Consider the following 23092-nt stretch of genomic DNA (forward strand, 5'->3'; position numbering starts at 1 on the left):
TTAGGGTATTTTATTGTTTTATCATACTTTATCACGTGCTTAGCGGCTTGCAGGGATGTCTGGGGGATGTCAGCCCAATTCACAGGGACCTCAGTGGGTTGTTAAAACCTGGTTAAAAAAAGAAAAGGAACAGAAGAGCTTTCACACTGCAGTTTCTGCTTCTCTCTTTTCTTACAGACCTTTTGTAGATGGCTTTACTGATGTGTTTTAAGTCATCCCCACCCCTCTGTGTAAGGGCATCACTGGTATCCTTTTACAGCTGGGTAAACTGAGACACAGGGTGGGAATGTGGATGGACATAATGACAGCAGAGATGAAAAATATTCCCATGTTCCCCAATCCTTTATTAATTTTGTGACCTCAAAAGTGTTCCTGCTGTTTTCTGCTAGTAAAATGGGATGTAGACCCACGGCGTGACTCCTAGTGCCCTCTCCCCTTGCTCAATGAGAAATACACTTGAAAATATTAAATTGATTTCAACGGAGAATATCCCAGAGGTCAGGAGTAATTACTCAGCCACTCCAGCTCTCTAAAAAGCACACTTCAAGAATCTGAACCAGGGACGAAATTTAACAGCCAAGTTGTAAAACCTCATTAAAAAAAAAACAACCCCCCAAACCCCCAGAAAACCCACAAGCTGCAGAATATTTTGGGAACGCTGATCTATCTCTGGCTGCAGAAGACCACACAGAAGACCATGAATGGCCTCCCTGCCCTGCATGCACTCCTGGCATAAGAAAACCACTCATCGTGGTTCACTAAGTCACCTTTTATAATAGCTGTGGTTTACATTTATTTGGTGCTGATGCAAAATGCAGAAAAAACCCAAATCCTAACAAAAAGGCCACCTTTCCCTGGGCAAATCCACCCATTTTCTAGCCACAACTGATTTAGGGATTGCTCCCAGGTTTCCCCCAACATGATGTCCACCTTCTCTTTAAATTTGACTTCAGACATCCATAATGAAATCTGCTCCGACACAAGGGTGAGGGGGGATTTTACAGATTTCCAACCTTTTTTTTTCCATTCCTTCCCTCAAATCCCAGATTCTACCAGAAATTTTGGGCCTGACTGTCTTACACTGCGGAGAAATGAGTTCTCTACGAAATGGCTGTCATGGCTTGGACAAGGAGATGCTCCACACACGGTGATTTTTCACCAACTTCTGAATCGTGTCAAGATACAAAATCGATCTGTCTGCCGCTTGTTCACTGCTGCTACATTTTTTTTCCTGGCGTTACTGCAAACTTCACCCGATGCAGAAAAAGTACATTAATAAAAGCCAAAGAGTGTGGCTCGACTCTGCTATTTGGTTTGTGCTAAACACAGAAAGGATCAATATTTAACATTGACATTAATGGTGGGGGATGAGAGCTTAAAATTCTGATTCCTGTCTTTTTTGCATGGGCATTAAAGATCCCTCGGTGCTTTTCATGGGAGTAAATGGCCATCTCGGTGTCCTTGGACAAAACAGTGCCTTGACCCTCATTCTTATTAAATATTTATCCTGCAGCAGTGCAGACTGATCCACATTGGAAAAGGAGTCTTGAGAGCTCTGTGAGTCCCAAATCTTAGCCCCAAATCAAGTGCTTTGACATCAGCCAGCATGGTAGAGCCCATACCCATGTTGCTATCAAAAACAAGGGGGCTGCACCCAAAGTGCCTCTGAGGAACAGCCCCCCTATCTTGCTGCCTCCTGAATCATGGCCAGGAATTGCCCATGACATTGGGTTTTGGCCAAGACTCCTCCAAGGATGGTGTGAAGATAGCAGGTTAGTGTTGTGTCCCCATCCCAGCTTGAAGGTCACCTCTGGGGACAACTGTGAACTGTGCTGGGTTGGGGTCCCTCTGCCCTGAGCAGTCCTTCAACACTATCCCTGCAGGCTCTGCACTTGCCATTGCATGGAAAAGCCATGGCAGGCCAAAATACACCCAGGAATCAGAAATTACATCGATTTATTTGTGCCAACACAGCCTAAGGGGAGAGATGGGGCTGCACAGAGGAGATGGTCCTCGGCATCACCCCAGAGCACAGCAAATTCAAATCACAACACTTTGAGGAGCCCAGGGAATCCCTCACTGGCAGGAGACCCTAATCTTTTCCCAAAAATGAGTCTGATTTGGGGAAACTGGAGAGCACAGTGCAAAAGATGTGCTCATTGAAAGCAGGATTAATTACTCCGTGGTTACTCCAACCACATAAAAGAAAACGGGGGACAAAGGGGAGCAGGCAGCAACACTCAGTAAAAGCACGTCGCTTCCCTGGGGGAATCTGCTCTATCGGTGTCTGCATTGATTTTCAAAATGAATTCCCAGCTCACTTCCCACAGCGACCCGGCCACCGAGAGCATTAGAGGGAGCCAATTCAGGGCTCATGTACTCCATTAGGTCTGCGAGATGAACTCCGTAATAGCAGGTGAGAGATGGATTGCTTCGCAGGGCTGGGAGGGTATTGCAAGGGCTGGGAAGATAAATCCTGCGGCTGCAGAAGGGGACAGCCAAGATTGGTCTGTATTTTTTATGTTGTGGGTTTTTTTTTGCACTAGAAAAAAGGGCATCTCATGCACCCAGGTCACATGCTGATGATGGGTCCTCCTGGGGGACAGAAAAGGAGGCAAGGAAGGAAATCAAGCCAGAAAAATAGTATTTGATGACTAGTACATGCTAAAGGGAAAAGTCAAGACATTTGTCCTCCTCTGAAACAGAGAGATGCCCCCAAGAGGGTAAAGCATATAAGGTGAATTACGAGCCAGAGGTCCCAAAGCCATTTCAACTTGCTATGCTGCAGTGCCTAGCTCCCAAGTGATGAGGACCAACACTTCTTTCCTGTGTTCAGGCAGGGCACTTAGTGAATAATCTCCAGGGGTCCCATCTGGGTTTTGGTCCCACCCACATCATGACCAAAGATGCTCAACTCACTCTGACCAAAAGCCAAAAAGAATGATGCTTCTCCATCCCTCATGGTTATCTGTCTTGGGGCCATGGATAAACCCGTGGCCCTCCTTTATTTAACAGCATAGATGTAGCCTTCAAATCCCTTGGCTTTATGTTGAGATCTTGAGTTTATGTTGAGGGAATGTATCAAATAGAGCCAAGAAGGGATAAGATCCTGTTCCAGTTTCTATTGCTATTCCCAGGGGGGCAGAGTTAAGGTTATGTAGCAGGGCCATGTGGGAAGTGTCATCTTAACCCCACGTTTCCTGGCCGGTTCTCCTCCGAGTTCAGGGAATTGGACTCTCACGCTCTGGAAAAGGAGGCGTTGGACGCCCACAACTTAAAATTCGATGTCAGTAGCATGACTTGCATGCATACATCTTGCTGGGCTTGTGCTACAGCTGTGGTGCTGGTCCCTGCGAGAAAGCAAGCCAGAGGCTCGAAGGGGATGAGCCAGCACAGCCCTGCAAAACCCAATGGTGCCAGGCAGGTTTTGGTAGGCTGAAGGCTCAGCATTCACTAGTCCAGGTTAAGATGTGCCTTTTGGGCCATGTCTTGCAGAAACGTGGGACAAAAACCTCCTTGTGACTCCATCCTCGAAGCAAAAACACACAACTGTGTGCACGATCGGCAATGGGATGGACTAGGTTGGGAGCCAGGAACTTTTTATGAATGTTTTCAATCCCCCAAAGCAGTATTTCCCTCCTTGCTGACAGGTCTAAATTCCCTTGCTCAGAGCACTCGACTACTGCTCTGTGCACAGAGCTTCACACAATGTTCCTGGACTTATCGGAGCAAAATAATTACTCAGCCTCCTTCGGAAATTGTTGCTCAGAATGGCGATTTTCACCGGAGCCGCGATGTCAACTTTCCCTGCCTGAAGGCAGAGGCTGGGGCTACAACTCCCTGTATCCCATGGATTTGAAATGATGCCCCGGGGAAGGTGGCAATTTTTGGGTGTAGTTAATTCCTGCGTTCCCATCGATGTTTGCAACAAAGGTGCCAGGTTTGCTTGGCACCCCTGAGTGGCACAAAATTCCCCATGATGACCACACCATGCTGACAAGGGTGAGCTAGTCCAAGGGGCCTCGCAGATAAGGGTTCCTCGGATCTGTCCTGGCAAATAAGGCCATGAAATGCCTCGGACCATGCTGCTGACTTCATGCCAGTTAAAACTTATGAGCAATGAGATTTTTTTTCAGGAGGGAATAGTAGAAATCTACTAGAAATAATCCCTACGAGGGCATGTGCTATCGTCTGCCCCACTCTTTGGAGCAGTTCTGTCATTTATTAGCAAAAAAAGGGGGAACCTTCTCCCATGGGAATCTGTCTGCACCTCTGCTTTTGCTGCCAGCTCACTCCTCGAGCACACAAAAAAAATAATTAAAAAAGACAAACAACCCTACCAAAACAAGCCCTCTGCGTGCTTCTCCTGGCAGGGAGAGAACAAACATGTCCGATGGATTAGTCACCACGGCACTGGGCTGCCAAGAGACCCTGGGATGCCATGAGGATGAGCATGGCACCCGAGGAAGGTTTATTTACCAAGCTTTCCCTATCGCCTCCGAGTTGGATGGCATTTGGAAAAGCTGTTGTCAATCTGAGGATGCCTTGGCACATCACCCGCTAAAGGTTTTCTCTGGCAGGTTAGTGAGAAAGAGCGTCTGATCTGGATAAATTCCCCTCTCCAGTTTCCATCAGGGTGAGGAGCTGTGTGCAAGGACACAGGTATCCTAATATTTGGTGTTGCCTAAATTTTGGGTGCCAAGCAGGGGAAGTGGATCTCATCCTGCATCCTCCACTGCAGAGGAGCTGAAGGATGGGGACAAAAGTGACATCGGGCTTTTGAGCTTTTCCTTTCTAGTTTCTGCAGCTTTTTTCCATTTGCTTTGAGAAACTGGTCAGGACAGAGCGGCCAAGGGTAAGGGGGAGCATCACTGCTTTATGGACAGGGATCTGCTGCACAGGGGGCTAAGGGTATGGCTTCTCTTGCCCAATTTCAGCCATCCAGATGGTACTTAGCCTATGCTGGTTTCCTCCACTTACATTTCCTCTCCCAACAACACTGAAATCCCCCAATTATTTAAGCATCCAACACAGGGTGAGGAGAATTACCCAAGAAAGAGTTGATGGGAGAGACGGTGAGACAAAGATGAGTGGCAATAAATAGCATTGTCTCTGCCCATTAGTGTCAGTGCTCCGCTTGCAGTTGTGTGAAACAACTAAAAAATTGTGGTAACGTAGGAGCGTTTGCCTTGGAGAAGCATGGGAACTAGGGGAAAAAATCACAGCGCTGGAGAGTGAGTGAGCGAGAAGAGAGGGAAAGGAGCCAAGTCAGATCATCCTGACCTCAGAGTGTTACATATCTCAGTTATTTTAACAGCAATCAATTCTTTGAAGGACGAAGGGGCAGAAGGAGGAGAGACTGCAATAGAAGCGATGCGATGCTTCTCCCTAGAGAACACAGGTTTGTTTCTGTGAGATGAGGCTGTGCCCAAAATCCCATCCCTGCCCTGGGAAACACCCCTTGGTGGCAGTGACCCAGTTCTGTATCATATCAGCATGCCCTGCACATGGAGGCTACCCTTTAAAGAGCAAATCTGCTGCTCGATTGTGGAGCTCAACCTTTCGTGTCAATATTTGGAGGTCTAACATTTGGCCAGATGGGGATGCCTGGTGTGCACCTATTTATTTTTATTATAAGAGCTTCCGTGCTGGAGATAAAAGCAGATGAACGTGGATGCTTGCAGCCCTGGCTTATGCACGACCTTGAGCATCCCACCTGGGACACCTTTATCTGAGAGCCCTGGAGTGGGACAACGCCCTACAGCTAGGGATGAAGGACAATCCCAGGGTGGCAGCGTGGGCTGGGACAGGCTTCATTTGCTCCACAGAACTAACCTCATCTCCAACCCTCTGCTTCATGAATCATCATCTCTGACATTGCAAAACCAATTTGATGAGGGATTAAATGGGGGGAAAAAAAAGGCTGGAACAGAGGGAAAGGGCAAAGATGGTGGGCTGTAACTGTATAAAACACAAAGTGGTCTCAAGGGGGGTATTTTTGCCTTTTTCAGAGTAGGGACAAGGTGGCAAAAACAAGGCAATGGAGATGTGCAGAATCAGCTCTTTTCTGTCTCAGTAACATATGCGATTCCCGCAGATGCCAGGGACATCCTTAGCAAATTTAGCTGGAAGTATGAGCAGTCTGTGGAGCCCAGTGCTGCAGGACAGGGCTGAAGCTGTTGAAAGACAAGAGCTATTGAAAGAGATGACAAATTTACATGAGAAAAGGTTTTTTCCCCCCTCCAGAGGCAGACTCATGACAGCCCAGCATCAAACCAGCTTTCTCACTGTATGAAATGAAGTTCTGGCATCCTATTTTGGAGGACTGCATTGGTTGTTATTATTATTGGTTACTGGTTATTATTGATGATGATGATGATGATGGTTAGCGATTTTGGTGTTTCCTTACTGGGCTTTCCCTTGGACATCATGCCAATGCAGTCGCCCCCAGTGCCATGGTCCAACATGCCACCAACGGGCAGGGTGAAAGCCCAGAAGCTGGTGCACTATTGACTTTGCATCCCCTAGCTCAGGAAAAACTTGCTTTTAGGTCCTGAACAGATTTCTTCTCATCCTCCTTATTGTTCACTGCGAGTAGTATGTGGGTGCCTTTCCTTGTTTGAGCGAACATGGGTGCATGCCTCACTTTGCAGAGATGGAGAAGGAGAAAGGATGAATCCCAGCCTAAACCCAGCCAGAGCTTCTTAACTGCTCACTTTAAATTTTATAGCCCTTTCTGTGGCAACAGGAGCATAGGTCTTTAATGCTCCAAGAGAGCAGAGGAAAACTTTCGCTAGGAGCAAAAGTGAACCCATTTTACTTATGCATGATTTAGTACCATTTCTATTCAAGGGAGCGCAGGAGAGGCCCAAATATTTGCACTTTGTATTACAGAAGAACTGCCATTCCTGGCTCTTTACAGAAGTAATTTATTTCGATCTCTCTTTACCTTGGGGGAGAAACATTATAACTCCCAGTTTGCCGGGGAGTCAATAAAACAGCAGCGCTGTTAAGGGTCTGCTTCACCATTGCTCAGCAAGGCAGCGATGGGGAAAGAAGGAGGATCCCCAGATTTCTCCTCTCAGAGCCCCCTTGTTCACGGGTGCATTTGCACCTTATGTGTGCGACCAAACTGCAGAAGTTTGGCCCTGTTTTTCTCTCCTGTATCTGGGATTAATGTAATTTTTTACTCCCCAGGTGGTATTTGAACTGATGGGTTAAAAGGAAAGGGATGTGGGTGCTGGGCAGGGGGTTGCGGAGAAGATGGGGACAGGGGGTTGCAGTAGAGTCCTGAATTTCTTGCATGGCTTCAGGTGAACCCAGCGTGCTCAGAGGGGGCAATATCAACCGTATCGACTGCAAAAGCTGAAAGAGGAGACAAAAGAAGTCATTGCTGCAATACCACGTCCCTGAACTGGTGAGCAAAGTGGCCCAGGGGTCAGTGCGAGCAAGGGTCAGTTCAGCCCCAGAAAACATGCCCTTAGGGATGGAGAGTCAAAAAAATAAAATAGTTTGGCTTGGGTTTTTTCCTTGCTGGAAGTTCATCTCTCTCTTTTCCATCGCTGCAGCCTTTACTCTCAAAACAAGCCTCTCTGCAAAGGTTTTCCACGCAATTTTTTTCATTTAGGGGTATGGGCATACAATGGCCATATACTAGAATAATCTAAAGAAGTCCTGAAGGCAAAACCATTCCTAAGATGTTGAGGCTAAAATGCAAGAAGGAACATTTCAGCAAGCGATGGGAGGATTGTTCCTCGCACAGCCGCTCTCTAGCTGGGCTCTGCCACACCAGTGCTCCAGCAAAAACACAAGCAGCTCACAAAGCCATCCTGGATTTCTCTACCCGTCATTAAAAACCTGAGTCCTGCCCATTAGGCAGTCTATTAACGGTGCTCAGTGGAAGCAGAGAAAGAAAAGGTCCCTTCCAGGGAGCTATTCTCATTGCCATGAGGTTAAAAATGCCTGTGACCTCCACAGCTTTATGCATTCAGAAATCATGAGTTCACCCACAGTAAAGGTGTTCAGTATTAGCTAAAACCTGGAGGTTTTTCTCTTCCTCTTCTTTTAAGATGCAACGATGGCAAACGGGCTTGGAATTTATTCCCTACGCATCTCCATAATCAAATAATATGCTAATGCTATTAGCATGGGACCTTGCATCGCAAATGACTTAGAATCATATTCTCTTTTAAAGTAGTAGAGTTTCATTTAAATTGGTCTCCACAGCAACTGGAAACGAACTGAAATAATGGCAGATGAAAATCTTCATGGCTGGGCATGGTGAACAAAGAACTTCGCAGCAGGGATTGCAGGCAGAGCCATGAAGATGGCTTGAGCCCACCAGGGTTGGTGGTCTTGTGGTCTTGTGCCAGTCACCTTCCACCCAACCAGTTACCAGCTGTGATAATGAACGCAAGGACAAAATGAACCTGCATGTCCAGGAGGACCTCAAAGCATCCTGATGGAGAAGAAGTAAGTAGAAATGTAGACGTGAAGCCTGAGGCTTTCTTGGTCCTCCTCCCCGCAGATACTTTCTAAGTATCCCCTGGGGAGACGCATATGACAACTGGTGTCATCCATGGTAAATCAATTCTCATCTGTTAAACTCAAACCTGGCTGTTTGCAAACAGCCTGAGGGAACATAGCTCCTGATCCTGGGCCAGACTCCTGTATCTTAGGGTTGTACAAGCACAGACCAGGAAGAAGGTGTTTGCTGCTGGCTTCCCTCCATTAGAACAGGAGATGATGCTCTTTCCTTCACCTCATCTGCTCACAAGCTTGCCACGATGGACACTGTCTCCTATGAGGATCTAGGATGGGAAGGACCTGCAACATCCTCTGGCCAGTGCCCACCAGCTGATCGCATGGTTTCATCTCATTGAAAACACTCCCCAAACCCATTTGAAAATGAGCTGAGCTTTACAACGCCATGGTTGAAAAGCTACTGGTTATAAACCAGCTCTAACTTCCCATTACAGTGTTTTCCCAGCTGCTCCATTCGTCTTCCCTGCACTTGTTTCACTCTGCAGCCACCGTTATGTCAGCGGGCATAGCGTGATCCTCATCTTGGTTGGGGCTTCTCGGCGTTCCCCTAATAAAATTAATATTAGCAATGCGGCCCACAAAAATGTCTTTGAAAGCAATGTCAGAAAGTGGGAGGCATCTCGCTTGAGAACGTCTGAGAGTTCAGGCAATGAAAAGAAAACAGCCAGGACCGGTCTCTCGGTTCTGTTTGTAATTATCTGGGCTGTGGTGGGTGTTAAAACATCTGTACTGGTTTGGCAGAGACTGGGGAGTGCGGCTCGTGCCAAAGGCAAGAACTGGCGTGGGTTGAAAGCAGCGCAGCAATACATTAGCGTGGTATTCGCGCTCAGAAATGTGGGGCTGGCAGCCTCTGTCGCAAGCGCTTTTGGGTTAGAGTCAGCCCCAGCCCTGTCCCCATCCCCATATCCCCCGTCCACCATGACTCGTACCCCACCAGGACCATCCCAAGGAAGAGCTGAAGGTGGTTAAAGGAGATGCAGGGTTGGCTGCAGTCCTGAATCCTGCTGGGTTTAACATCCTGCTGGACTTTGGTCGCCATCAGTTCAACTCCACGTTACGCTCTTGTGTTTCTTATCTCCCTGCATGACCGTTTCCACCTGGACATCCTCCATCTCCCTGTCACGTCTGGTTGCAGAGAAGCAAATCTCTCCCCGCTGGATATTTCTGCACTGAGGAGCGGGGCAAGCTCACGGGATGTTGCTGTTTGAACCTTGTGCACTAAAGCATGGGCTGGTTTTGTGGTTATTTTTAACTCACAGCAGCAGCAGAGCTGGGTTTAGTGGGGCAGTGGAGCGTAATGTAGAGTTTGGTCCTCAGGAGACTCAGGCAAGGCAGATTTATAACAATCTCCTTCAGGGTAATATTTTTGGATTTTGGCATTCCTCATCCCCTGACTTAGGAACAAAACATCCTCCAGTATCCAAAGATCGGAGCAAACTCTCTCTTCCCTGATGCTCTCTCATGGGTTGGGAACCATCCCATGGGCTTATTCAGCATCTCTTCACCCTCTTCTTCCTTGCTCAAACGCAGCTCACAAAGTGTGCTGAGCCCATCCTTAAAACCCAGAAGAGCCAGATTACATTATCACCCTTGTGGCTGCGCCCATCTTTACACACACCACAGACGGTACCAGCACCCAGACCAAAATCCGTATCTTCTTGCTGGGTGAATCAGCCATGCTTTGCGCTTGGCTTAGGGCCAGCTGAAACTGTTCTGACATCCTCCAGCTGGAAAACACCATTTAATCAAAATAGGAGCTTGCCAAGGGATCTCTTGCAGCCAGAAATTACAAGAAACCTTTAAAAGATAAAAGTGAATTTTAAGTAAAAGGGGAGAAGGTCAAGGTGTTTCAGTTTGCTCTCATCTGAGTGGATTATTTTTTGGGGGTGGATTGCCCTTCTTTGACCAAAGTACATCACCATTATGTGCTTTTTAGATGTGAAAGTGCAATTGTGAGTGAAACTCTTGATTTTTTTTCTGAAATTCATTCAAATTCAGAATGAAAAGGTGTGAATCAAAATTGACACTGAAAGCAGATGAAAATGAATGCGAATGAGAGCGTCCAAGAGCATGCTGAATTTTTACCACCTCTGAAGTGGAGTTTGTGGTGGGTTTGTCACCCGCTCCACTGGCTGCAAGGGCAGCATTCCCCCAGCATCAGCTTACTCACGACTCCATACATGCAGCTCCTGAGAACCCTTTCTTCCTCATAGGAATGGGATTTATTTTCTTTTCTTTTAATTACCTAGATGACCTATGTCCGAACTTGGTGTATTTGGCTGCTGAAACAGATCTGGATGAGATCCAATACTTGGTGCCCCTCTCATTGCTATCAGAGTCCTTCATCCATAGGATGAAGAGTGGTTTGGTGACAAATACGCAGTGCACTGGATCTGTTTCTCTCTGCAGATGCTGGGAGGAATGAGCCATGATATAATGGATTTTGGCTACGACCACGGGAACGCAGGAATTACCAGGACCAAACTGGACCAGAAGCCAGCTTGCTCCAGCCTTCCCTCTCCAAATGCTTCAGAGACAGCTGAGAACTTCACAGGGATCACTCATGCAGCAATGCACCCGCAGGGAAAACTGCTTTGTGCCTCACTTCATCATTTATAAACCTTATTAAAGCAAATATTTTAACTTATCTAATACAACTGAGGGCATTCTTGCACTCATGGCAATATTAATTCTTTAAGCCACTTTATCTATAAATCAAAGCACTCCATGCCATACAGGTCTGTGCACACAGGGTTGGTCTTCCCTTCAAACTGCACCAGGGGACACCAGACAGTGGCGTGTGTTCTCATTACTGAGATATGTCAGTGCATTTTTTTTACTGGAAGAAGCAGTGTTTGTCCAGGGTTAAGACATCACGGACTTATCTGCATAAAAATATTAGTGGCAGGCAGCAGACAGGGTGGTCCTTCCAGCAACGTGCCAAAGAAATTCAAAGCATTTGCAAGTCTGTACTCTCAGTTCTTCTTAAAGGTAGCAGAAACAGTGGAAGTGAGTTTCTGGAGCATCACAGAAAAGCCAGGATCTCAGACCCTCAGAAGGAGTTATGTTGATGCCAAAGAACACATATATTGGTATTTAAAAGCTGTAAAAACATGAATGAGCTTCAGGTGAAAATCACAAATCCACTACTTTTCTTAGACTCATGGAACGAGGTTTCAGGATGGGGAAAAGCCACAGGAGTCAAGAAATCGGGATTGAGATACTTTTAAAAAAAAAAGTAAAGACTGAAGAGACACCACAGTGCTCTCCAGGAAAGACAAAGTTTTCTGCTCTATCAGGAATTTTTTTCAGACAAATCTCAAGAGAGGAAGGCAGCATTTTCACCTGGAAGATCATGTGTTGACCAGGTTTTGACCCTAACACAAATCATCAAAGCAACCATCAACTAGTAAAAAGACTCATCACAGAATTTATGGATTTCAAGTGGGTATTTGAAAGACTTCATCATGACTCATTTGAGAGCAATGTGAACCGTTATGGCAAGCCAGCAAAATAATTACCATCATAAAGGCTTTATATCAAGGCTGAGCCTATGCAAAGTATATGCAGGCTTGAGGGAATGGTTTCCATGGATAACAATGTCAAACAAGGTGGTCTGCCATGAGATAAAGGTGAGGATGGAGCCACAGGCAGTGTAACGGCCATCCACTACACTTTCACACTTTTACACGAAGTATTTGCAAGTGCCCGAGTGCCCAGACACCTGCCCAACACTTCAAAAACAGGATTCGTTGTCAGTTATGGAAAAAAAAAACCCAGCAAATGCAATGAGTCACTCAACTCCAGCTTACTTTCAAAAGCAATGGCATGCAAGAACAGGGGCAGTTTATATATTTGGCAGTAAAATGATGGAAGGCAATCATACCAAAAATTGGTAAGGAGCAGCTGTGTTGGCCAGGATAGGCTTTGGTCATGTGGAGCTGAAAGAACACATGATGAAATTTTTGAGGTGAAATGTTATTTTCCATCCTAATAAACAGATATAAAGGGTGACAATCAATCAAAGGTGCAAACGTGTCAGACGCATTCCTCCACATGTGACAACGACCCAGTAAGTATGAAAGGAAGCTGAATCTCCAGTAAGGGCTGAGACGTGCCAGAGCTTCACTGCCTGCCATGGAGCAGCTGGAGGACTATGAGTGAGATCACACAGAGCAAAAAGGGTAAGAAAACATGAGTCTGGACTTACCCAGAGCCAAGGGGTATCAGACAATAATCTGTGATATGGACTCAGACGAGGCAATGTCTCATCTCATGCTCTGCCCTCTCACCTTCCTGGTGATGCTAACAGGGAACAACTCCAGTTTTACCTGTTGGGATTGCTGAGGTATCTCAGCTCCCCACCATACTCTGAAGCCTGGTATTTCCTTGCAGTGTAAATTCACAAAAATCCTAGAATATTTGGGTTGGAAAGGACCTCTGGAGATTGTCTAGTCCAACTCCCTGCTCAAGGCAGGGGCAGCTACAGCAGCTCAGGACTCTGTCCCATTGGGTTCAGAGTATCTCCAAGGATGGAGACTCAAGTTGGTTTGGTTTGGGTTTTTTTTTCACACTTAACTATAAGTATTTGCTTCATCCTCTGTGGCTTAAAGTGGTCGTAAATATGGACCATCAGTCAAGCTGCTCCTTGGCTGCCTGGTGGAAACTGTAACCCCCTCCCAGGTCTGACTCTCAGAGAGAGAGAAGAAGCAGACTGGGAGCAAAGGAGGAACAGAAGAGATAAATGACATCTCATTTTCCTGGAACAGTCTCATTTTTCATCAAGTTTTTCAGGAGCTTTGCCAAGCTGTCCCTTTTAAGACCGTTCCCGGCTTGGAGGGAACAGGTACAATCACCGAGGTGCCTCTGGCAGCAAATGGCTACAGGCAGAAGAAAAGATGCACCAAGATGTCTATGCTGTGACTTGATGATGAATCCCTTCGAGCAGAGGTTGCCTTTATGCTCAGTGCTTTTGCAGCACCTAGCATAGCAGAAGACTGGTTTCTTGGCTACATCTACATGGTGAAGGACCCTGAGAGATGTTCTCCGTCTTCCCGGAGGGAGACGGGATGTGGCCAAGGCACACATGGGGCATCCCTGGCTCAGGTGTAACCCCACGGTCCAAATAATAAATTGCCAACATTACGGCTCTGACATTGTACCACACTAAATAATGCAGAACTATGTTTGAGAAGCAGGCAGTAATTATAACTGAAGCATAGAAAGCATCTAGGGAAGAAGTGTTATCTTTACAGATAAAATCAGCAATAAATGCTACTGCATTCATAAATAAAAATCAGTCTAGAAACAAACCCTGAGTGGTGTCATGGAAAGTTCACAGCAATCGACAGCTTCACGGCTTCTTCCTGCTCTGTGTGCCTTCACTCTGAGACTTTAAAGGCTTTAGAAAGCTTTCCCTTTACCCAGGCTCAGTTTTAATTGGAAATATAAAGCAATACAAACCAGTAAACAAACAGGCATTGGGGTCTGGGAAATGAGAGTCTAAATCTGTCCTGGCTTTTATCAGGTTTTACAAAGCAGCGCTCAGGGTGTATAAACCATGGCCCCTATCAATGATTTGGAGGTAACAATGTGAAATACATGGAGGGAAGAAAAGGAGAAATACGCTGGCTTAGGGGGAAAAAAGAGTCACACTGTGAAAAACCGCCTGAAATTATCTGCCGCGAAGGTCTCTGTGATTTTCTCCCTTGTCCTCCAACTTGCTCGCACACACGTTTTGAGGTCCTGTGTCCATGGCATTTCCCAGCATGGCCCCTACGTGTTGGGCATCGCCTGCAGATCCGAATCCCATCCTGGTGCCCGAGCAGCTTTGAAGACATGGGGTACAACTCCATGAACCCCAGTGCAGCACGGTTGGGGCACATGGGCTAAAACAGTCCCAGGACCCCTGTGGGAAATATAAATTCAGGCGAATCTGACTGCGAGTTTCCTCCCAGCTGGCTAACACCCAAAATCCCTCCCTCCCTCCTTCCCTCCCTTGGTTTTGCTCAGACAGTGCCGCTTCACTGGTCGCTTCGCTCCAAGCCCATCAGCTGTTTTTGTTTCCAAAGGCTTTGCTTGGTTTTGCATTTTGATGTGATGCTGATACTGTCTACAGCACTCATTTTTCCACGGTCAGTAAGTCATCCTAAAAATTCCTCAGTGCCCATTAAACTAATGGGGCTGACCTGATGTGCACAGGGCTCATAGCGATAAAAGCCAATTATAAACCAAAGAATTATTTTAAATGAGTTTCTGATTCTGGGTACCTGGCCCAGGAGACAGCCCTGGGCAGGGCTGAGATGTATGAACACAGCTTGCCAATCTCTGCTGGGAAACCTGTGCTGGAAAGGCTGGGCAATGTTTTTTTGCTCTAAAAAAACCCCAAACCTCTTGAACTTCACATTTCTGCCTTCCCTCCTAGCTCAAATCCCAGCCCCAGCTCAGCAAACCCAGTGGGACTTTGGCCAGGAAAGGGCAGGATTTTCCCCAAAGGCTGCAGTCCTCCAGCTCCATATTTATCTTCAGAAGAGGCCGGTCAGATACCCTTGTGCTGGGCGCCTGCTGGGAAACAGTCAGGAAGAACTGGAGTATTTGGCTGTTGGTCTTTTTTGAAAGCTGACTATAAATTTTCTTTCTTGCTAGTTGATGGTTTTATTATTTGCAGTGAGATAAGAGCATTCTTTACCTATAAACCTGGTGCTCCCACAAATGGCTGCATCCTCTGCCAGTTCCCATCAATGCTGGGTCTGGTTAAAGGGGGCTCAACTAACACCTATCTCCCAGGGCTCTCTCGGGCACGGCAGAGTTATGGGTTTGCAAACACAAGGCTGACGTATCTTCCGGATTTTTTCAGTCCCACCTCTCCAAAACATCCACAGCCATGATAAAACATCTAAATAACAAAATCCTAAAAATTCCTAAATCTCCAAATCCCGAACTCTGAAGAAAATGTTGATCCAGCATTGCAAATCTCAGATATTCAATTGCATCAGACCCCCTGAAGCCAGAAGCTTGGCTTTCTAATAATGCAGATACTTTAAGATCTTTTCTCTTGCTTTCTGGTTTCTAAAGTCCTCTGCATCCTTTCTTCAGTCCTTTTCTTGGCACTCAGATGGGCAAGAAACCTACTCCTCGTATTAAGGACAGTGACCATCACAGCAGTGCAGTGTTGACTCTGGTCCTGCAATGCTTCTGGTAACACAACGCGACGAAGAGCTGAGTACAGCAAGAAGAACAAGGTATGGAAGAGTAGTAGGGGTTGATCCTCATCTGGTGTAAACGAAGTGATGACAAATGACACCATTTGAAGACACAAATATCTCAAAGGTCTTGACAGCAACCCTGAGATAGGTGGGATTCATCTCAGCAGAGCTTTAGGAGTCTATAAAGTGGATGTGTCCACCTGAGCTCATGGTTGCCTGGAGAGTCAAGGGAAGGAAATGGGTACTTTCAAGGTGCAAATGATTTGCCTCATTTTAGACATCTTTTTCCACCTTCTCCCCAAAAGTGGACAGATTGTAACCACCAGGACACTTGTCACTCTCAATGGCATTGATTCCCTCTCCAAAATGCCAGGGGAATCACAGCAAGGAGACCCTGATCAGTTGGTAGGGATCAGCAACAATCTCTCCCTGTTTCTATCTTCTAGGAAGCAAGTTCCAGGTCGTTAGTGGCTCTCAGCTCTTCAGCAGACTCATTAGTACCTGAACTAGCTGATCTCCAAAGGGAACGAGGGAAAAAAAAAGGGGGAAAAAGGCAGCAGGCACTTAACTGCTCTTAAGCTGCTCCTTTGTGCCAAGACCACTCCATCTCCGGTATTGTTTACACTGAAATAAAAGCTGAACAGTGTCAGATCTTAAAATAACTTGCTGTTTGTGGAGCAGGAAAACCAGGGTCAGGGAAGTTTGGAACAAATTTAAAGAGGCAGGATGACTAAGGGATGAACAGGGACTCAGGCAAGGAGGCGTTTGCATGCACCTGAAGTTCAACCATGAGCCCGGTGCAAAGTGAGTTGTGGTCACTGGGTCTCCCCTATCCATTCCAGTGAGGCTGGGTCAAGCCTGGAGCTGAGATGTATTTGCATTTGTCCTCCCAGAGCAAATCTGCAGTCATGGCTGTTTCCCTTGTTAGGAAAACTCAGAACACGGTAGAGAAGGACGGTGAGACTGATACAAATGCCCTCGAGATATGCAACCAGTGGGTCTAGATATGACATATGGTGTTCTAAAAGAAGGAGTTCCATGATGCCGAGTGCAGAAAATATTGATGGGAAAACTGAGAAAAAGGCTATAACTATGTGTATGGTAGGACATTGGGTGAGAAGAAAGGGCTGAAGGCTCAAGGACTGCACATTGCTATCCGAACGCAGGCCACCTCCAAGTCCCAAACGGGGCAGAGGACATTAGATCATTGGGTAGGTGAATGAGACATGGGAAGGTGGTATACGTGGAAAGAACTCAACCAGATCTGCCCCATCCACCCCATGGGTCAAGCTCAACTCAACCAAAATCTTGCTCATCGCTTGTCACAGAGTGTCATATTGTCTGCCAGGGGACAGACTGGCCTCCAAGTGAGCTGATATCCAAGTACAACCCATAATAGAACTTAAAGAAGTCAAGACCAATTGACTTGTGCCAACAGATGCTGAAAAGTCAAGTCCTGGCCCACCTTGAGGGCACAAGGCTCTGCAAGGGGCTGCCTGCTTGGCTGCCCTGAGATGGCAGTGCTGCCTGCAGATACCAAAACAAAGCGCATCAGGGCCCAGGTGCTTTCAGGGACACAAGGACACCCCCACACCTCCCTCCTTGCCCCCATTTCTCAGCTCACACTCCTCAGCCCCTGGCATGCTCCCGGGCATGGCGTTGGGCTTGTACGTCCTCCAGGGCGTGAGCAGGGAAGGAAGGAGCCATGTGCCGGGCACAATAGCAAGGAAGTAGCTGGTCTTGTGGCGGTCATTAGTGTTTCCCCCCTGCTTTGGTTCTGCTCGGCCGTGGGAGAGGCAGTGGCAGCAGGAACATGGGGGTTGCCCCAGGGCCGTCACCTTGCATGGGCTCCCCGGTGCCCCACTCCTGCGTGCAGGGATGGCGAAGACTGGTGATGCGAGGGTGTTTGGGAGAGCTGAGTGGTGTATGATGTGCAAACGTATGTTTTTACTCTAGTTTTGCTACCTGCAGCCTCCTTGCTGGGCTTTTGGGCAGCTCCTGTCCTCCCAACAAGTCTTCAGGGGTACCTTTGTGCTGTTTTTTTTCTCCAGCCCACCTTGAGCACTCTTTTCTTGGCAAACATCCATGCACACCTGGCTGCAAGGAATTGATTGGGTGGGAGGCATTGCTGGCCTGATGCTGGGACCAACACGGTTTTGGAGGAGAAGTGAGGAGGGACCAAGAGCAGCCATACGGGCTCGTAGCACAGATTTGCAGGCAGCGTGTGTGAGCAGGCAGCAGGTTGGGGAGCAACCAGCCTGTGACCCATATGGAACCCCCAGCCAAAGCAAGTCAAGTGGGAGCTAAAGCAATAAATTTGCTCTCATGGGCTGGAAGGGGGAAACCGGTGGAGACCAAAGAGACTCTCAGTGGAGACCATGCATGTGCAGCGTAGGAGCTGTCATCAATGTGAGCAGAAAGTGACTGGTGTCCGGAGGCTGATCCCGTAAACTCTGCTGGAGTGTGCGCAGCTGAATTGAAGGAGGAAGGAGAGACACTCAGCTCTCTATTAAACATTAATGCTCGGCCCTGACTTGCATCTGACTAGAGAGTAAAAGCTTTGGGATTGCTGGGGATCAATCCCAGCCGCGATGCAAAATGCCAGCATCGAGCTTTGGAGATGGAATAAGGAGTGAACTTGAGCGCAGGATTTCCCTGGCGCAGGTCTCTGGCAGAAAGCGGAGAAATAAATAAAAGAAATAAAGTCCCAGATGAAAAAAAAAAAAAAAAAAGATAACATGCCTGGGCTGGGTGGGAGAGGCCACCACTGCTGGACACAAACCATTGGGGCAGGAGCCCAGTGCCATCCTTTTCCCACGGCCCGCTCACCCTCTCCGAGTGACGGGAGCCTTCAACTCAGAGCAAGGACATTTACTCACCCACAAATATTCCCTTCCCTGCTTCCATGGCTGGGTTAAACCTCTAGCACAGGGTCATTAATGCGGTGAATAAATAAGCTCTTAAACTCTCCTGGGTGTTTGCTCAGTACCCGCAAATCCAAGCCCCTGAGAAAGCCCCTGCTCCATGGAGGAGGTGGAAGAGGAGCTCCAGGGAGGTGCTGGGAGTGGCACAGTAAATTAGGGCAGAGTTAATAAAGGTATCGACCTCTCCAAAATAACTAACTTGTGCACAGGACCCCTGTAAGGACATGCTCACTGCAAGGACACGCATTGTTTCACGAGAAATTAAATTATGTGCTGCCGTAGTTGCACCTCTCTCATATCGGGAATGGGACAAGGTGGGGTTTTGGCTGAAGCATCAGCTCTGGAAAGGGTTAATAGCACACGAGATATGTTTAGTGGGATTTGGTATTTTTTTTAACTCCAACAAACAAAGCATATGAGAAAAACCAGTTCACAGCTGAGCCCTGGCTGCCTGCCCACTAGGGCAGGGAAAATGCAGATGGTTCGAAATACCCACGCGCCTGCGTTTCTCCCGTCGCCTGGGGCTCAGGGTCCCCGTCAGGTCTCCCCCCACCATATTTGAGTTAGCTGAGGTGGCAGCAGTGCAAATTGCAGCGTAAAAGCAACGCTGAGCCAGGAGCAAATCTACTTTCCTTGAACATCATCGGCTTCCTCGGACCCACAGAAGCGCCAGGATCCTGCGAGGTTCCACTTGTTCAAAAATAGTAATTAGCTCTCAAAGTAAATAGGTGTTAACAGAAACAAAGAGCTTCGCCACAGTCTGGGTAAACACTTTAGAGTCAATTTAATTTCCCTTCTCCCGGCAGATGTAATCGTGCTTCTCTGCAATTATTTTCAGGTCGAGGGGGGGAATGAAGCCACGACGGCGGCTTTGTGGAGCCGGGGCAGCCGGCGGTACCTGCCACTTCACTGACATCTAGGTCCCTGAGGCTGAAACGAGCTTCCTTTCAATGAACCAGATGTATAATGCAGACGGCGATCAGCTGAACCAGCAGCTAACCGTAGCACGACGTTAAACCGCCCTAAACGCCAGCCGATTTCTTAATCCTTAGGGTCCCCCAGTCTAGACAGGACATGAAGGACTAATGTGAAAACCAAGTGACCAAAAATTTACACTCACCCATCGAGTTGCAAACAGAAAGAATCACCAAAGGGTATAAATCCCTTTGACCTTTTAATTTTTTTGCCTTTTAGGAGCACGGGCAGCACCCAATCATGGACCCATGCCAGTGTAGAGGGTTCACAGCTAATTTGAATCACCACATGCTTTTGAGTTGCTTGTTTTCTTACTAAATCATGCTAAAAAGCAACTGAAAACCCGTCTTTTCCTTACCATCATGAGGAGCTAGAGATTTAGGCTTTTACCCAAACTGTCCCAAAAAGATAATGAGTTTTTCCTCCACCACTGGTGGGTTAAAAGCAAATTTGTGACTGGTGGCTGGGGCTCAGCCGATGCCAGGTATCCCTTCGAGCAGGAGGTAATTCAGCATGTGATGGCAGCTGTAGTAAATGCCTTTGCCAGTGATGGAGTGTTTCCCCAGCCGGGATGCGATATAACCCAGCCGGGAACGGTCCGGCTTTGGGGCCAGACCCAGCCAGGCTTTCAGGTCAGTATAAAACAGTCACGCACCCAGGAATGAGTACAACCAGAAAAATGTGCACGGCAGCTTCCCTGGCAGTTTCTGATCTCGTTCCACCACGCTGCCTGTCTGCTGGGAGAGGGAGGTTTAGTTAATTAATTGCTACAATTAGCATGGAGCGATTCCTGCCCATGATGGTTACCTTTTCCTCCCCTTTTTGGTGCATCCAATTACTGACTCATTCATTCTCCAAGGCAGAGGCCACAACAAGGCACAGAGAAACTTGAGGATGAGGGGTTAGAAGGTCTAAGAGAAATGCCAGATGTCCCAAGCTCTGTTTCTACCCAGGAACTCTTAATCTCAAGCAAACTCCTCATCCTCTCCCATCCATCAACCCACGGCTTCAAGGAGGTGATGAAGAAGGAGCACAGCAGTTAAAAATATTGCTACAATTTTTATTTCTCCCCCCAGCTGACCCATCACGAAGGATGGGTGATGGGCTTATGTACACCAAGATGGACAAGGCTCCCAATACCCATCATGCTGCAACGATCTCTCAACCTCTCCGCCCAGCCTCAGGCCATGGGTCCTTCAAACAAACATTATCTACTTTGGGAAATCGATGATTTATTTGCCATTACTTAGCAGGGACGGTGAAGGAAAGGTGAGCGTGGGGTCACTGCTTCGGCGAGCACCAAAGCGAAGCACCAGCCCTGAATAATTCATGCTCCTTCTTTTCTTCAGCATCTGGGCACATCTGCTGCACTCGTCGTTGCAGGCTTTTTCTCGGCTTACTCAGAAAAATCATAGTTTGGCAGCTGGGTACTGTTTCAAGTGGGTACTTTCCCTAAGCTGTGATTTTGTTACAAATAGGGACTTTTGTTCCTCTTTTGCTGATGTCACTCCATGATCCTGCAGGGAATAGCGCTCGGATCTCTGCAGCCTGACAAGCCCTATGCGCCCTTTGGGACAGATGTACTTGCAAGGGGGAGATTGTTTTTCCTTCTGCTGCCCAGATTTATATTTCACTGAAGCCCTGTATTGATCCCGCTGCCGCTAGGCTGAAAGCTCATTTTACTAAATGGGAAGAAAAACAGGTCCCCCAGCTGAACACACGTAAAATGGAAAATCCTGCAACAAAACAGCTCTTAAAAAAGGGACCTGAACGATTTCGCTGAACCTCGAGGACTGCGCTGCTGACATCAGAACGGGATGTAATTTATTTAGCCTGACCTTTCCCTGAAAGACCGCGCTGGCGGTGTTATCAAGGACCCTTTCTACCACTTGTACACCCATTGCCAAGGTGACGTCCCGTTTCATGCGTCAGTCAGTGAAGATCGCATCCACGCTGCTGTGACGCTTTGTTTGCTGTCCTGCCTGACTAGCTCTTGGCAGGGTTTCAGCTCCCGCGGATGGCAGCTGCTCCACGAGGGACCAAAACAGATTCAAGCTGGACGTTATTATAGGGAGTTTCATGTAGACAGAGCAAGGGACTGGAGTCCCCAGGATGAGACAGGACCATGGATGAGATAAAGTGAAGATGCCCAGAGGTGCTACGAGGTGTAATGGGACCGGCAGACAATCGCAGTGCTGCACCCCATGCTCACCCCCCCATCCCATCTCACTCGGGATTTGTGTGAGCCCTCGTGGTGCCAGGAAAGTGGAGGCACCTCACCGGTGCCCACCGCAGAGGCTTGCCAAAGTGCAGCCCAGTTTGGATGGTGGAGCACGACTGGTGGAACAGGTCCCACCACTGTACAAAACCACCCAGTGTTTTCCTCTCCCCTCCCAGCGTTTTCCCAGCCGGTCCCAGGAGAAGACAGGGATGGAGGTGGGGAGGATGTCTGTCCTTCAGGTGAAAGCCTGTCAGCAGTGTGGACAACTGCAGTGGGGAGGGACATGGTCCCAGTAAATCTTCTCCCCTAATCCACCAAGGGATTGAAACTTCTGAAAGAGAGGGATTTTCACTGCTGGTTCCCATGACTCTCAAAGGGACATTGGTGATGGATGACAACAAAGGCTGCAGCTAAAAAACTCCCCAAACCCCACCAGCTCCTTAGAAGAGACTCAAAGGTCTACAGTTATGGGGGGAAAAATGAATTAGGTGGCTCACAGGGGCAAAGCCTGCTCTGCTTTCACATGTCAAAGGTAGGAAAGCCTCATGGAGGTTTCCCATGTGTCCATCCATTTCCCACTCCAGCCCTCCCAGCCTTGGGGTGGGGGCTTCACCCCCCTCCCACAGGTTTGATCTGAAAGAGGAGTCAGGCCCTGTTGAGAGGACAGAACAGGAGATGCTCTTGGCCATGGACAGTACCTGTGTTCTCCTCGGACTGGTTGAAGCCACAGATCTGGCAGATGCTGCGAACCCACTTGTTCATGTCGTCCTCGGTCTCAGCCACCAGGTAGAAGGTCCTGTCACTGGTCTTGATGTCGAAGATGTAGCTGTCTTGCAGTTCCTTCTTGTTGAAGGTCAGACCTGCATCCACTTGCTCGCAGAAATTGAGGTTGATCACACGCAAAGGTTTCTTGGAGTGGTCATTTTTGTAGTACTCCAGGACGTCGGGGTCGCCACTCATCCGACCGCTGCGCAGGACGAACCAGCGTTTCTTCCATGCCTGAAACCAAGAAGAGAGGAATCATGAACCCCCATTGCTCAGGCGAGGGCCAGGCACAGGCTGACACAGATGGACACAACAACCCTTCACCCCAGGATGCTCTGGGATGCTGCTCAGGACATCCCTGCAAGAGGTGCGTAGACTCAGCTCGGTTCATCAGTTCAATACTCAAGTCCCATTGGTTATCCGGGAGAATTAAGTACCGAAATATCATTGTAGCTTAA

At 47.8% G+C, this 23092-nt stretch overlaps 1 protein-coding gene across 1 annotated transcript in view; it reads right to left on the reverse strand.

Moving 5' to 3' along the window:
• The window catches only part of LOC104169643 (GRB2-associated-binding protein 2-like), a gene marked incomplete at its 5' end in the record, with an annotated part of 23385 nt that extends 517 nt beyond the window's left edge, over positions 1–22868 (reverse strand). Inside the window, one exon of the mRNA XM_009710618.1 lies at positions 22568–22868. Coding sequence (XP_009708920.1) covers positions 22568–22868 — 301 coding nt within the window. The remainder of the gene's footprint in view (positions 1–22567) is intronic.
• Positions 22869–23092: the final 224 nt, after the last annotated feature.

The sequence above is a fragment of the Cariama cristata genome, unplaced genomic scaffold (genome assembly GCF_000690535.1).
Source record: "Cariama cristata isolate BGI_N322 unplaced genomic scaffold, ASM69053v1 scaffold3022, whole genome shotgun sequence".
NCBI lineage: Eukaryota > Metazoa > Chordata > Aves > Cariamiformes > Cariamidae > Cariama > Cariama cristata.